This window comes from Exophiala oligosperma (genome assembly GCF_000835515.1).
Source record: "Exophiala oligosperma strain CBS 72588 unplaced genomic scaffold supercont1.1, whole genome shotgun sequence".
Taxonomy (NCBI): domain Eukaryota; kingdom Fungi; phylum Ascomycota; class Eurotiomycetes; order Chaetothyriales; family Herpotrichiellaceae; genus Exophiala; species Exophiala oligosperma.
The window spans coordinates 3,563,833-3,578,392 of record NW_015622818.1 but is presented as its reverse complement, the minus strand read 5'-3'; the positions used below and the strand labels follow the sequence as shown (position 1 = coordinate 3,578,392).

General features: G+C 50.8%; 8 protein-coding genes across 8 annotated transcripts; 5 read left to right on the top strand and 3 right to left on the bottom strand.

The window, feature by feature from the left end:
• Positions 1-313: 313 nt before the first annotated feature.
• PV06_01218 (uncharacterized protein) lies at positions 314-1,754 on the bottom strand. Its single transcript, XM_016401811.1, has one exon. It carries the CDS (start codon positions 1,645-1,647, stop codon positions 451-453), a length of 1,197 nt encoding a protein of 398 aa, XP_016268864.1. The 5' UTR covers positions 1,648-1,754; the 3' UTR covers positions 314-450.
• On the bottom strand, positions 1,750-4,293 carry PV06_01217 (uncharacterized protein). Its single transcript, XM_016401810.1, has 3 exons — positions 3,199-4,293; positions 2,889-3,141; positions 1,750-2,834 (listed from the first exon to the last, which is right to left on the bottom strand). The coding sequence occupies exons 1-3, from the start codon at positions 3,699-3,701 to the stop codon at positions 1,992-1,994; spliced, it is 1,599 nt and encodes a 532-aa protein (XP_016268863.1). The 5' UTR covers positions 3,702-4,293; the 3' UTR covers positions 1,750-1,991.
• Positions 4,266-6,105, top strand: PV06_01216 (uncharacterized protein). Its single transcript, XM_016401809.1, has 3 exons — positions 4,266-5,089; positions 5,144-5,637; positions 5,691-6,105. The coding sequence occupies exons 1-3, from the start codon at positions 4,702-4,704 to the stop codon at positions 5,730-5,732; spliced, it is 924 nt and encodes a 307-aa protein (XP_016268862.1). The 5' UTR covers positions 4,266-4,701; the 3' UTR covers positions 5,733-6,105.
• On the bottom strand, positions 5,947-7,689 carry PV06_01215 (uncharacterized protein). The gene has a single exon (XM_016401808.1). It carries the CDS (start codon positions 7,535-7,537, stop codon positions 6,161-6,163), a length of 1,377 nt encoding a protein of 458 aa, XP_016268861.1. The 5' UTR covers positions 7,538-7,689; the 3' UTR covers positions 5,947-6,160.
• Positions 7,690-7,921: 232 nt separating this feature from the next.
• PV06_01214 (uncharacterized protein) lies at positions 7,922-8,764 on the top strand (the record flags this gene model as incomplete). Its single annotated transcript, XM_016401807.1, has 1 exon — positions 7,922-8,764. One exon carries the CDS (start codon positions 7,922-7,924, stop codon positions 8,762-8,764), a length of 843 nt encoding a protein of 280 aa, XP_016268860.1.
• Positions 8,765-10,197: 1,433 nt separating this feature from the next.
• On the top strand, positions 10,198-11,260 carry PV06_01213 (uncharacterized protein; the record flags this gene model as incomplete). Its single annotated transcript, XM_016401806.1, has 3 exons — positions 10,198-10,813; positions 10,879-10,934; positions 10,985-11,260. The coding sequence occupies 3 exons, from the start codon at positions 10,198-10,200 to the stop codon at positions 11,258-11,260; spliced, it is 948 nt and encodes a 315-aa protein (XP_016268859.1).
• Positions 11,261-11,706: 446 nt separating this feature from the next.
• Positions 11,707-12,772, top strand: PV06_01212 (uncharacterized protein). The gene has a single exon (XM_016401805.1). The coding sequence runs from the start codon at positions 11,773-11,775 to the stop codon at positions 12,229-12,231; it is 459 nt and encodes a 152-aa protein (XP_016268858.1). The 5' UTR covers positions 11,707-11,772; the 3' UTR covers positions 12,232-12,772.
• Positions 12,773-13,528: 756 nt separating this feature from the next.
• Positions 13,529-14,504, top strand: PV06_01211 (uncharacterized protein; the record flags this gene model as incomplete). The annotated part of the gene is made up of 3 exons (XM_016401804.1): positions 13,529-14,068; positions 14,124-14,236; positions 14,306-14,504. The coding sequence occupies exons 1-3, from the start codon at positions 13,715-13,717 to the stop codon at positions 14,502-14,504; spliced, it is 666 nt and encodes a 221-aa protein (XP_016268857.1). The 5' UTR covers positions 13,529-13,714.
• Between the last annotated feature and the right edge of the window lie 56 nt (positions 14,505-14,560).

The window sequence follows — 14,560 nt, the reverse complement described above, 5'->3', positions numbered from 1 at the left end:
GAAGTGTTTGGACCGAGCTCGGCAACGTTGAAATCCAAGTCGATCGGATTCTTTTTCAAGACAGGAATGAGGATGAGAGATGAAAGTGCCCATGCGCATTTCTTCCCAAGGGAAGATGATGGCAAGGAAGAAGGGCTTTGCGTGTCTCACCTTGCATTTATTTGGGTATTGTGTCCATTTCTTTCCTTGTGGGAACGAGGATTTTTATTTCTGGAATGTTACATGTACCAATATCGTGGTACAAGCGAGCGAGGAGTAATACAAGCATACGATTATAGCATACGAGGATACGAAATGACGAGACGAAACTGAATTGTTGATATGGAAATTCTACCAAGTTACTTTCTTGTATGCTACAATATGTGTACGTGTATGCATACAGAGTCTATACAGGAGTTAATAGAGCACGGGATGACCCTACACCCATAAAAGTACCCTCGGCTAGTGTTGCTAGTACTGATGTTGGTTCTGATGCTCCTGGACAAGATCCACAACAGCTGGTAAAATCTCCTCAGCTGGAAGACTAGCTCTCACGACCTCTCTTCTCGAAGCAGACAGACCGTCATGAGCACCATCACTTTTGCCAGTCTCATGACGGTGCTCACCAAAGAACAACTCCTCCTTCCTCACACCTCCCATGTTCAAGATCCCTATACCCATCCCACGTTCATGAGCATGCTTGACGAGTCTCCAAGCCGAATAGGTCGCGAGGGAACTTCCAACAACTAGAATCTTACTCGCTGCATCGATGGCGGCCTCTGCCTCAGTCTTGACAGACGCAGGGATACTTTCGCCGAACATGATGACATTGGGTTTCAAGACACCCACTCCGTTCGTAGTCGTGGACGAAGGAATCCACGCTCCGTCCTTGTCGACGTCCACGTGGCCCTTTGACCCGTCGCTCAAGATCGGAGGTCGTTTCAGACAAGTCGGGCAAGCGGGGTACCTGAACATGGTGTAGGGGGCTCCGGGCACATCGGCGTCGCCGTCGGGGTTGGTTCTGAAGCCCCTTTTGCGTCGTTCGACCGGGTTTTCCGTCTCCAGCGCACCCGACCTCAACAACTCTTGCAAGAACGCCGCCCACGCAGGGTTCAACTCGGCCAGACGGGCTTGGAACGCATCTCTGTCCATCAGGTTTTTGCAGCTCAGACAGACCAGACTGCGCAGATAGCCATGAAGTTCGACCGTGTGGAGGGCCGGGTGCGCGAGACGGTGGAAGGAGTCGACGTTTTGCGTGATGACGCTGTCGACGAGACCCAAACGGCCCAAGTCGCGGATGGCAAAGTGGGTGGCGTTGGGGGATGAACGGTGCAGGCCGCGCCAACCCAAGAACGACCGAGCCCAGTAACGTTTACGGGCTTCGTGACTCGCCACGAACTCGTGGAAGTAGATGGGTCGGTAGTTCTTGTTCTGGGTGTACGTGCCATTTTGCCCTCGGTAGTCGGCGAGGCCCGAGGCCACGCTGATTCCGGCTCCGGTCAGGAGGACCGTCTTATTCCCCCGAGACGACGAAGCATGCCCGGCGGAGGTGGTCAGGAAGTGAGATAGAGCGGCGATTGCACCTTGCTTGGTGGATGCGGACGGAGGAATTATCAACGGCGGCGGTAGAGGCTGCGTATAAGGAATACGCATAAGCGGTCTGGACATGTGCCCAGCATGGCTCTCGAGGAGGAGGACTCCGACAGAGAGGAAAAAAGAGAACAGGACAAGCCTAGGTATGGGGGGAGAGGAAGAGAGAAGCGCTTGGGGAAAGTCAACAATAATACATTTACATATGTTCATGTTCCTCGCGCAGGGAAAAAAAGGACGATGTCATAGATTATTGATTCCCCGGGGTGGCGCCGGTGGGACAAGGCTGTGGAAGACGAGGCTGCGAAATACACAGGGCTCAAGGCAGTGTGTTCAAGACAATGTTGCTATTAGTGGAATCGACCAAAAAGTTCCAACCATTCATATTCCAGACTTTTTTAATCCCCGTCGTGGTCCCATCATTATGCCCATTTTCCCAGCACGCTCATTCCAATGAAACCAGCCACGAGACTCAAGAGACCAAGACCGATCTTTCCATAACCCAAATTCCTCGCAGTCATCTCTCCACCTTCAATGATCCAATCCCTGGCCCACATGTCTACAATGCCAACCCACACCAATATCCCTGCGGAAAGCGCATCCAGGGTTCCAATGGTGAGAATGGTATCCCTGTCATTGCCGTTGAAACTGTGTATGACCCCCAGCCCGATCGCCATTCCGAGAGGCGTGATCAGAGCAAAGGCCGTGGCCATCGGAAATTTGGTTCGCCAGAAAGATGAACCTGTTCCTTTTTTGGGCAGCAGGGCGATCCGCGCACCTAGGGCCAGGCCTTCGAAGAATTGATGAAATACGATGACAACCAGCAGGGTTTTGTAGAATGAATCTCCAGCAACAACGAGGGTCAAACCGATCAGAATACTGTGAAACAGTATACCGGCTTCCATTATAGACACGGACAATTTTGAGTTTGGATTGGTCGGATCAACAACTGCTGAACCATGGCTGTGGCCCAGACTCGCGAGGCTTCGTGAAGTTTCAGGACCAGTGACAGAATTCACAGCGTGAACTGAGGTAGCAGAAGTTGGCGTGGAGTCATCCTCTTTCGTGGGCAAATTCGTGGTCGTAGCGTTCGCACTTGTGTCGGTATATCTTCTAGTTTTTCTAGCTAGAATGATACGATGTCCGAGGTATTCGAAGAGAAACGAGATGAAGATGCCTGCCATGACAATCGCCGAAGTTGTCGCCTCGTAGTCCAATGCCCCTAGACATTGATTGTTGAACATGAGCGACGCATGTGTGTAAAGCTAGAACAAATTGTCAGTCAAACGACCAATTTGGGATTGCGATCTTCCCCTCACATGAACGAATGCTGTCGAAACAATAACCCCAGTACCAAATTGCTTCACAGTCGTGAACAGAATGGAGTTGATATTCTGAAAGGGTAGTCTGGCCATGAAGATCGGTGCAAATACACCGATTGCACTCGTGGCCAAGACGACAAACAATGTTCCCACTCGCAGCCCAATGTTGTAATCTCGCTCTTGAAGCTCACAAGACGCAGAAGACGCAGAACTGCTACTGCTTTCCGACCCACCTTTTGGGACACAATGTCTGGACACGATTCAGCAAAAGAACACCAAGGCAAAATTAAAAGTTGAATTGACTCACTCAACACCGGCATGAAAATGGCAGTCCATTTCAGATTTGTCTCCATCCGCTTCATCATGGCCGCTCTCCGAGTGTGCACCTTCGGACATTACCTGGACTTCTTCTCCCCCGGGACCGATACAGTACTGGTCATTTCCGTGTGAGTGACAATCAGTGTACTGGGCCGGTGGTGCTCCAGTGGCAGTCGCCGTTCCGGAGATCTGGACTTCATTTCCGATGCCGTTGATGCAGAAGGTATTGGTTTCATGAGTATGGCATCCAGTGACAGCCGTAGTCTGACCAGACGAAGTCGTCGCTGATGCTGATGCTGAAACAGATGCGGGAAGAGTTGATGTCGAGAATGTCGTCATGGTGGGCACCGAAGTGTACGTGGCAAGTGCCGTTTCCTCGCCATCAGGGCCGTAACAGTATTCCACGGTTGAATGGTTATGGCATCCTGTATAAGTGACCTGACCAATGGCCGAGGAGACCCCGGCAAGTACGAGGAACGAAATTGAAAGCATTATGAGGGACTCGGTGTGAACAGATTGTCCGATGCGTGAGGAAGTGTAAAGAACCCCAAACGTAATATCTTGAAGTATCACGCTGATTTAATATACCCGTACGCATTCTGCTTGCGAGAAATTTCTTCCGACAACTTACCGTGTGGTTGAGTGCCCACCTCGGTCATCCCGTGCCTGTTTTCACGTTTTTGACTCTGGGTGCACTTCTCCCTGCGGATGTCGCCATTCATTGCGTGACATGGCCGTGTAAACCCGGTCGTCACCTTGGTCATGGTTGTGAAGCCAAGGCACGAATGCGAACAGTCTTGACAAAGTCGATGAGAGCCAAGAGTGGGAGACACACCGTGTGGGATGTTAAGCTGAAGACCATGAAGACATATGGAGTATTCCGCTGTCGGCATGACATGCAAACGGCATCGATTGGCCCAACCTCGAGGCTGAGTGCGTTATGTTAAGGTCCTCACTTTTCCTCTCGGCCTTGAAGCGGAGCGGACTATGCTTGGCATATCACAACGTGGTGTCTCCGCCCTGTGCCTTTTGTCTTCCAGGATGAAATGAGCGGGTAATAGCCAGCAACTTCGAGAGATCCCAAGAGGAACAAGACCATAGTCTGAATTTTCTTCTACGGTATCAGACCCAGCAGCGTTCATTGTCCTCAACTTGGCATTTCTCGGCATCAATGCTGGATCTTCCTCATGAACACTGAGACCTCTGCACCAAACCATTCTTGAGCTCATACTCACCAGAATACTGTCGGAGTAAGTGACCGCTAAGGTCTGTAGTGCAAGAAAAACCTGTAGAGGGCGGAAAACTTTGAACATTGATGATGTCGGACCTGCATTAGCCTCCAATAGCTCGTGGTGAAAGGAACAGGTACGTAGAGGCAGGAACTAGAGGATGGACTGTCGTGAGTATATAGACCTGCTTCAGTTCGGCTTCTTTTGTCAAAATAGGCATCTCTTCAGCAAGAACTCCCGCTTTCGAACATTCACTAAACACAATGATTGGTATTGCTTCAGCCCTTCCCCTTGCCCTTGTGGCGGTCGCCTCTGCGGCTCCAGCACCTCTTGCTGTGCGCCAGGAAGCACCATTCACCACTACCTCCACAGCATGGGATGCTGGTGCCGTAACACAATTCCCTATTCACTCGAGCTGTAACGCATCCCAAACTCACCAACTTGCGACCGCTCTCAACGAGACAGTCTTGCTGGTACAACATGCCAAGGAGCACATCTTGCGATGGGGTAATGAATCCGAGGTCTATCAAAAATACTTCGGTGACCGACCTCCATATGACGCTATCGGCGCGTACGAAATCATCGTCAGTGGTGACAAGAGTGGAGTGCTCTTCCGCTGCGACAATCCCGATGGAAATTGTGCTCTGGAAGGTTGTCACCCCCAACATGATGATGGGCTGTTGAAGATCCGCTGACACGACTCAGGTTGGGGTGGTCACTGGCGTGGTGAGAACGCGACCGGCGAGACTGTGATTTGCGATTTGAGCTACGAAACTCGTCGCTCGCTGAATCAAATGTGTGCTTTGGGATACAACGTTGCTGGATCGCCGGCCAACACGTTCTGGGCATCGGATCTCCTGCATCGACTGTACCACATGCCAGCAATTGGTGGAGAGTATATCGAACACTTTGCTGGAGATTACGACGAGGTCATCGAGCTTGCCAAGGGCAACGAGACTCAATCCACCCGCGATAGTGACACCTTGCAATATTTTGCCTTGGAGGTGTATGCATACGACATAGCCGTTCCCGGACAAGGTTGCCCAGGTGAGAGTCATGACCATGACCATGATCATGACCATTCAGCGTCAGCATCAGCGTCAGCATCAGCATCAGCGACACCAGCTCCCGCACCCGCCTCGACGACTGGGTCACCAACAGCCACTCAAGCTCCTTCAACAACATCGAGCCTGCCGCCGGTAAGTCCAACGATCCTGATGCTATAATCGAATTGCTCATTGATGTTTGCCAGAATTGCCATACTCATGAGGGTGGTGATGTCCATTGCACATAGCTGGGTGAAGGGCGGCTGTGTTGATGAAGCGTGGATGTTGTGAAACAAGCGACTTTAAAAGTATGTGGCTTGAAGGGGATTGAGAAAATAATCCCCATCTCAGCAGGCTTAGATTAAACCACCTATACAGATGAATACGCCGTAACCACTCAGTCGCTTTTCGATCATGAGAGGTAGCATTGCAACTTCGATTTGCTCGAATGTTTCTCTCATAAAAAAGCTCAAATTGCAGGTTGATAATAGTGACTCAGGCAAAGCCTCTTAAGGCGATCGAACATCCTAATTCTGAGAAGACCGATGACGTGGATTGGTATACATAAAAGGTGAAGCGCAGACACAGACACCCCATAGCCGAACAATCCTCCCGCAATCATTTTCATCATTCAAGAGAAGCCCTTCCATCCTAGCGCGCCTCCCAAATTATTGAGTTACGCATCGGGAACCTCAATCTGGCTGAGTCTCCTTGCCATCATGACCGTCGACCCATGGTCGAAGGACCACTTCCGCCTTCTCGCATTTGCCAACCGATACTTTCTCGGTGTGATTCCCATCACCTCCAGAATGGCTGAAGCTACATGCCCGGCAAAGATCTCATCGTTGATGTGCAGTGGATGTCTTTCGATTTCAATCTGAGAACCTTCGAGCCCCTCCTCGATACTGTCAAATAGTGCTTTGTCAGCGTCGGGATCATGGAAAGGCTGATTAGGTGCATCGATCATGCTGATTCCTCCTTCCGGCAGGAGCATTCTGATTGAGGCTGGGTTTGTGGCATGAGTCGTCAACTTTGACGCGATCCAATCTCCAACCTGTTTATTTTCATCCTTTGTCGTGCGCATCAGGGTGACAGCGGGATTGTGAACGACTAGATGACGATCCTTGTACTTCTCGGGTACGCTCTCTTTAGGGCCAAAATTGACCATGTCGCAAGCGCCAACGGAGACCACCATCGGGATACCCTTTTGCGCTGCAGCTTCCAGACGATTCGGGCCAGCCGTAAGCACACCACCAAAGAGTTCATCTGGAATTTCAGTCGTAGTCAGATCTATAACCGCGTCAATTTGCCCTTCTCTGATAAGTCTCTCCATTGCTCGCCCGCCAGACCCAGTGGCATGGAAAACATAGATCTCGTATTCGGATACATCGTGTGGTGTTGATGTCAGAATGCGCCTGATCTGGTCCACGCAAGGAGTGGTATTGCCGAACATCGTGATAGCGATGCGCTTGCCCGCTGTGTCTGCCGCAGAAGCGTCAATCATAGATTTTGCATACGATACTGCCATTGCGGAGATTGCGGACGCAGCATTAGACAAGATGCGCTTGAGTATCGTGTTAACGCCAGCGATATCGACAACGCTGTACATCATTGTAATGTCTGTTTCTTCGACGTAATGTTTGACGTCTCCGCTTGCCATGGTCGAAACCATGAGTTTGGGAAACCCGACGGGGCAAGCTTCGCGCATGAATGCTGTTGCGATCGAAGAGCCACTGCTGCCGGCTGCTGAGACTATGCCGAAGATTTTGGCCTTGTCGACAAGGTCTTTGACTAGGGGCACACATAGTTCGATAGTCTTGTCCACATACCCTCCGCGCGAGAGATTTTTGAGAGCCGTGCTCTGCTCGTGTAGTGGCGAAATGATTTCGTCTTGAGGAATTTCTTCCCAGGCCGGTGACTTGCCAGGTGTAACACTTACATCGAAGATCTTGGTTTGGCAGGCATCTTGGGCCAGAATCTGTTGGCGAAGGTAGAGGATCTCATCGAGCTTGGTGTCAGTAGTGCCAACAATGAGGATAGTTGGTTTAGGCATGGTGTCAACGGTCACCTCCACGCATCTGAGGCGCACTATTCTTCAGCAATGATGGAAGAAGAGATGAATCCTCACGGATGTCACCGATGACATGATATGAAGCATGTGTCGCATCAGAAGATTTGCAGCAGGGATGTGAACAAGCAATTACAGGGTCAAGAGCTGTGAATGGCGTTTGCCCCTCTTTCTCCTTTCATGCCTATTACTATTGTTTCTCCCCCGCAAAATCCGCGTTGCCTCGTTAGAATGACGTCGGCTGAGCGACTTTTGAAATCAAGACATGTTTTTGATAGTATCGAGTACTGATAGTATATCGGATCCATCGTGGCAGCCATAACACATCGATCATAGTCGATTATATCCTACGAGTCTTGCATCTCAACCATGCCTCCTCCTTCCTCGAGATCCGAAGTCTTATCTCACCTTCGCGAGCTGATTAGAAATGGAAAACCAGTTGTCGGCGCGGGTGCCGGCACAGGTCTTTCTGCCAAATTCATCGAAGCGGGAGGCGCTGATCTTATAATCATCTACAATTCTGGCAGATTCAGGATGGCAGGTCGAGGCTCTCTGGCTGGCCTCATGCCCTATGGTGATGCCAACGCCGTAGTGGTGGACATGGCAAGCGAGGTTTTGCCGATCGTCAACAAGACGGGTGTGCTTGCTGGAGTGTGTGGCACAGATCCCTTCCGCATCATGCCCAAATTTCTCGAGCAATTGAAAGGTATGGGCTTCTGTGGAGTACAGAACTTTCCTACGGTCGGCCTCATCGACGGCACGTTCAGAGCAAATCTTGAGGAGACAGGAATGGGCTATGACAAAGAGGTGGCTATGATTGCGGAAGCACATAAGTTGGATCTGCTAACGACGCCTTACGTTTTCAATGTGGACGAGGCTGAGCGCATGACCCATGCAGGCGCGGATTGCTTGGTAGCACATATGGGTCTGACCACGTCTGGAAGCATTGGTGCAAAGACTGGAAAATCACTCGACGACTGTGTCCTGTTAATTCAGGATATACGAGACGCTGCAGTCAAGATCAACCCCGATATAATTGTTCTATGCCATGGTGGCCCGATTGCCGAACCGAAGGATGCGAGCTTTGTTCTCAGTCGCACGAAAGGTGTGCACGGATTCTTCGGCGCCAGCAGTATGGAACGGTTACCGGTTGAGACTGCTATAACGAACACTACCAAGGAGTTCAAGGGTCTGAAGATCAACGGCTTATGATGGTGAGCATAAAGCTCAGCTCGAACAAAAGGGTCGTGACTGGTCGACATGCAGCTTGTTCGTTTGGGAAGTCAGTCTTCTTTGCCGACCAACGATAGGCTAGAGCCGACAGCTTTGCGACGATGGAGGAAGTGATTTACAATTGTACACTTGTCACACCCCCTCCCCAACGGTCGAGTCTTGAACTCTCCGAGTCAGCTGGACACCGGTACTGGGGGGGTTGGTTGTCATTTATGGTATGCTTTTTGGGGTGCCCGTGAGCAGCAGCCCGCATACTGCTGCCACTATGAGTATAATTGGTTCTCAATACGACGAACCTCTTGTGGCAGAGATCGCCACTACTTGTTGAGGCAAGCTGTTTCTCTTACATATTACTCGAAGACATACTTTTCATTGGTCCAGAGCGCTATTCTCTAGCGCGGCCCATGCGCCGGGAAAGTCGTGATTTAAAATTTCAAGGACTTGTGGTCCGGCGTGGAATTCAGAGTGGGCATTGCCGAATCGCGCTCTCGACCAAAAATCCCGGAAGCCAGCAGCCTGGCTCGTATTCAAGGTTACGCGATGCCCAACTTCATCTCAATTGGGGCGAAAAGCAAAGACGCTCATAGGGCGCCATCCGAATGAAGTTGGGCGAGAAAAATTGGATTCAGCCTGACCTCAAACTAAACTTCACCATTGTCGGCCCCCCGTGATTCGCCAAGCATCGTGCCAAGAGATGAAGCCCCTTTGTGGCTTCAAACACGGGAGGAGGCTCCTCGATGGTCCCTGAGACCTCCACACTCGTTCGCTTTAACAGTTCAAAGTCGAACTCTTCTCGGCCAGGTCTTCGCGACACCGGTTTCGACGACCGGCATGAGAAGATTGCCGAGGGTCGTCGCTCCAATTTTGTTGGACCCTCTCGTTGGCTGTTCCTGTGATCTACAGAGCACATGGTCCTGCTAGCCAGGTACATGCCTTCCTGGTTGGATAGGGACTTCCTTCTATGGCTAGAGGAGCCCCGGAGCCATGCAGGTACCCCTTCCTCTACTTCTGGAGAGGATACCTGCTGGCCGCTACTTGTATACCGCGTTCCTTGGCCAGTCCAAAGAAAGAGTCATTCTCGCCGAAGGGACCAATCACTGGTGTCTGAGGATCAGAAATGCACAGCCGGTTGGCTGAAGCAATATTCATGGCTCCCCAGGAGTATTCAAAGGAATCTTTTTCCAAAAAGAACCAACATTGGTGGCGTATTCGTATCCCGACCCTAGCGAGGGAACCGTAAGGCTAACATGAGGGAAAATGGAAATGCTATATTCGCGAGGCGCCCGCGTTGTTCAGCTCGTTCATTGCTTTGCTCCTTTTCCCTTCTCAATACGAATACTACTCCGTTTGAACTCAAGTCAACTTTCTCACTTTAGTCGTTCACTTCAGTTGGTCCCTTCTACAGACTCAAGATGTTGTTCACCAAAGCGGCTTTGTGCCTGTCCTCTCTGGTCCTCCTTGCCTCAGCGCAAGAGGCTGACGATGCGATCCTCAAGGGCATGGAAGTTGGGCGCACCCGAATTCCCACTTCAGCCAACAGGCTCATGACCAGATCTCTGGACAAGCGTTGCACCGGATCCTGCTCGGAATGCTTCGGTGCCGGATATACCCTCTGCCCTGGAAGCAGTATCTTCTGCTACCTTCCTGGAGACTCCTACTATGGCATCGACAGCTGTTCGTCCAGCAGTTCGGGCTCCGGATCCGACTCTGGCACCGGCACGGCCACTGCGAGCGCCTCGGCCCCAACCTCTACTAGCGGCACCACTGATATTTGCTCCAAAGTCGGTGCAACATGCACTTCTTGCTTTGGCTCAGGCTACATGGAATGCGCCGATGGATACCATTGTTACAATCCCAATGATCCAGAATATGATACATGCCCAGACAACAGTACTACTAGCTCGGGTGGAGGCTCCGGGGGCACCACCGATAGCAGCTGTGCTGCCAAATGGGGCGCTGGTAACGTCGCTTGCGGTTCCACCGGTTGTTACAATCCCAATGCGGGCGAGGTTTGCTGCGAGGACGGCTGTAAGTATCATCCTGGGTTGTTACGAGATTGCAAAAGCCTAATGCTAATTTCCCATCTGCTATAGATTATTGCTCTGCTGGAACTACTTGTTCAAGCACAGTTGGAAAGTGCTGTGCAGCCGTATGTTCTCTCTACATAAGAGATGGAGTCCCTGCTAACAACTGATGTAGGGATCAACGTCCTCGGCGTGCTCGGGCTCGGGCTCTGGCTCAGGTTCAGGTGGCCTGTTGTCATCAGCGTCTTCAGCCACTACAACTTCCAAGTTCTCTCTGTCCTCGTCGACTGCTGGCCTCGTTGGTGCTGTCACATCAGCTAGCACGACTGTGGCTGGCACAGCTGCGACGAGCAGCGCTGCGGTGGGTAGTGACAATGCCTCAGGTGCTCATGCAATCAACGTTGGTAGAGGTCTCTTGGTTGTTGCTGGAGTGGGCGCTTTGGTGTTGTAAGCCGGAGCTGGTTCTGAGCCTTTTGCATAAAGAGGCTTCTTCGCATTTTTTTTTCTCTTTTGGGATGGATATGTAATTCAAATGGATATACTGATATAACAATCACATCAAGGACCAATCTGCATCCCTGTAATCCTTTTACGCCGTTGAGATCACCATGATCCGACGTTATCTAGCCTATTTCGTGGTAGGCGGTTTACATCTTATTCGTGTGAGGAGATGGCTTGAGTAGTCTTCGAAATTGTCATATCCAGGCCGAACATGTAGCATCTGCTTCTTTATGCGCTATTGACTACTGGTTAGTTGTGTGTTGAAGGCCGGTCTTCGGCAAAACTGTTCTTCCGACAAGGCTACCACCAGTATCCGTGCAATGCAAGGCTACGCTAGTGCCTACGCAATTCATCTCTTCGGGCTTGTTTGATGCAACTTTGTCTTCGTGCGGGTGTCAACACCACATCAATCTCACAAACCTTACAGACTTTTAAAAAGTACTCTTACCCTGCCGCCACAACATGCCTCACGCAGCGCCTTCTCGAGTGCCTCCCACCGCGACTTCGGACCTCGAAGCCGGCGCCGTGCTGAAACTTGGCGAATTCCAGAACGAAGTCACACTGAACCTCTCGGAAGCGCGAATCATCTTGCAAAAGACGCTCACCACGCGAGCCGCACGGGGCGGAGGCTACGAAGAGACGGAAACGACGGCCAAGACTAGAGACTACTTGGAGATTTTTGCGGTCTTCAAAGATCTCGCCGAGGCGCAACAGGTCGAGGGCATCATCAACTCGTACGGCGAACACCTGGATCGGTTTGAAAAGAGTCAGCTCGGGAGCCTGGTGCCGACGTGCTCGGACGAGGCCAAAGCCCTGGTTCCGAGTCTCGAGAGGAAGGTCGAGGAGGGTACCGTCAGCGAAGAAGAGCTGGAGGGCATTTGCAGAGAATTGCAGAGGTTGAAGAGACAGGCGCAATTGTGAACACAAAGTCTTTAGAGACTAAAGCAACATTATTATCGGCCGCGCATATCACGATGAAGGGGAATTGGCTGTCAAGGTCGGCTCACGATGCTCAAGTCGCGCAACGGCATCGTCATGCATGTCTTGGTGCCGGCCACCTGAAGTGCAATGGGTCATCCACGACAGGATGATGGTCCCGTGGCTATGCAATGTGATTGTGGCGATTACGTGTCTCGAATCGACACAGTAAGCTGTACTGCCCCGATAAACGGTCAGAGCGATCTAGAACGCTTCAACATCACGAAGACGAAGGAGAAAGCCAGGCGCAAAATCAAAGAGCCAGCTAGCGCTGGCTGAAACTTCGGCATTTTTTGTACCCTACACGGAGTATGTGCGACCATGTAGTCGTGGACTATGGGTGCCAACGACCAATTCAAGACTCGTCTTGAGACCCCCGAGTTTCTATCGGACGACTCTGGATGGATGCGCCGTTGAACACTTGGTTCTCGGGCAGTGATTCCAGCAGAAACGAATAATGAAAATTCAATTGCATCTCATCCACTTCATACCATGTTCAGACATTTTGTTCTTTTACAGGCTTTCATGGGGTGAGTGTTCCCCGATTGGATCCTATCTGTTGCTTGCCAAAACGTGTATCTGCTTGGAGTGATTTACATTCTCCAAATGACTGGAGCGTCAACTCTCATACGAGAGGCGTTCGTTATATGAGTGTGATGTGTACATCAATTCACCGCCTTGACGTCGATTCTACCACCTTCACCACCACCCTCCCTTGGTTAGAGAAACAACCCTGGTCAGAGAAACAACAAAAAAATATGTCCACTGAGAAACAAAAAGTTTGGAGATTCGAACCCCCTCCGGGCTCTTCTATTACTTATCCCGACTATGACCCCTTCATACCTTTTGTATAGAGATACTACAGTAGTCATGGAAACCTGCCAGACTCCCAAAGTTTTAATCCCACTAGAGCGAAGTTTCCAAGGATAAGCCCAACCTCCAGACCATGTTTGTGACAAAGTCGCAATTCGACGTGGTGAGTCTTTTTACTAGTTGGGCCATCAAGGCGATCAATGTTGAGGGAAATTTCACTGCAATGAATATATCTAGGATATGAATTACGATCGGGCGTTCTGGATCACTATTGGTTGTTGAAGTGAAGATATGTTGCAGGTCTGGTCCCTACCTTAGGTACCTCATGGTCTCCAGTTCACGCATCACTGCCGTCTACCTTGATCAAAAGGTAACCCATCACACTTCGACACCGTTGCAAACCAAATACGACTGAGGTGATGTCGTATTCTCATCATGTCACTCGAATATTCAATCCTATCAAACGGCGGACTGTCAAAGAACGTATAAATGTGCGAAAGGATGGACTTAGCAATGGCGTTCTTTTACTTTCTTCCCTATCCCACGCACGATTCATGTTTCAGACCGATTTCAATACACAAACCCATACCATCCACCAAGAAGTCAACCGAACATGCCAGTCTACAATCACTTCATCACGGCAGACCGACCTTGGGGAGGAGGTGGAGCACAAGGTCTACTGGACTTTGGACATCAGCCATTTCAACTCGTAAGAAGGAGTAGGAGGAGTAGGAGATGGGTTCTCGACGATGACGATGGGTTCGGGGAACAGCTACAACATCACCAAGATCGAGGTCGAGGTCAAGGTTGGGAACAACTTGAATGGGTTTTCCCACAAGAAGAAGAACACCTGCAGCACGGCAGGAGAGACCTCGAAGTCTATGATCATGGTTATCATAATCATTGGAGACGTCATCATCATCGCCGTGGTGGCGCTTTCGAACTTCCAGGTTTCCCAGGGATCGAGGTGAGGTACGAGTACGATCACGGTCGTCACGGGAATCATGATCCAAGAAGAGCAGCCCATGGACATGGTCATCACCATCGTCGATATCAAAGTCCTCCACCACCGCATCGTCGTGGGCAACGAGGCGCACCCGGAAGGCCACCAAGTCCACAACCACAGCATGAACGTGTAGGTCCGATTGGGGATTACGCCGACCGTTATGATGATGATGATAATAATAATGCTGCTGCTTTGAAGGATCATGACGGCCATTCAGACGGTGGTGTCAGTGATCGTTCAGGTTCTGATGGTCACGGCGGTGATGCTCGAAGATGTCATCATCATCGGCGACGACGACGGCCTCATCGGCATTTTTTCCCACATGGACATGGGCTGGGCCCAGGGCATGAGCGTGGACGTCCCCGCCGAAATGAAATCAACATTTTCATTTGAATGAAGGATATGAGTCTTATGAGCGTGTTTTGGGGGGATACTAATGGGATGATGAAAGGG

Coding starts and splice junctions, on each gene's coding strand:
- PV06_01218 (XM_016401811.1), bottom strand. CDS start 1,647: ATGTCCAGACCGCTTATGCGTATTCCTTATACGCAGCCTCTACCGCCG.
- PV06_01217 (XM_016401810.1), bottom strand. CDS start 3,701: ATGCTTTCAATTTCGTTCCTCGTACTTGCCGGGGTCTCCTCGGCCATT. Junction 3,142..3,198: donor CATTTTCATGCCGGTGTTGA/GTGAGTCAATTC, acceptor AATCGTGTCCAG/ACATTGTGTCCCAAAAGGTG. Junction 2,835..2,888: donor TTTCGACAGCATTCGTTCAT/GTGAGGGGAAGA, acceptor AATTTGTTCTAG/CTTTACACACATGCGTCGCT.
- PV06_01216 (XM_016401809.1), top strand. CDS start 4,702: ATGATTGGTATTGCTTCAGCCCTTCCCCTTGCCCTTGTGGCGGTCGCC. Junction 5,090..5,143: donor TGGAAATTGTGCTCTGGAAG/GTTGTCACCCCC, acceptor GACACGACTCAG/GTTGGGGTGGTCACTGGCGT. Junction 5,638..5,690: donor CAACATCGAGCCTGCCGCCG/GTAAGTCCAACG, acceptor GATGTTTGCCAG/AATTGCCATACTCATGAGGG.
- PV06_01215 (XM_016401808.1), bottom strand. CDS start 7,537: ATGCCTAAACCAACTATCCTCATTGTTGGCACTACTGACACCAAGCTC.
- PV06_01212 (XM_016401805.1), top strand. CDS start 11,773: ATGCCTCACGCAGCGCCTTCTCGAGTGCCTCCCACCGCGACTTCGGAC.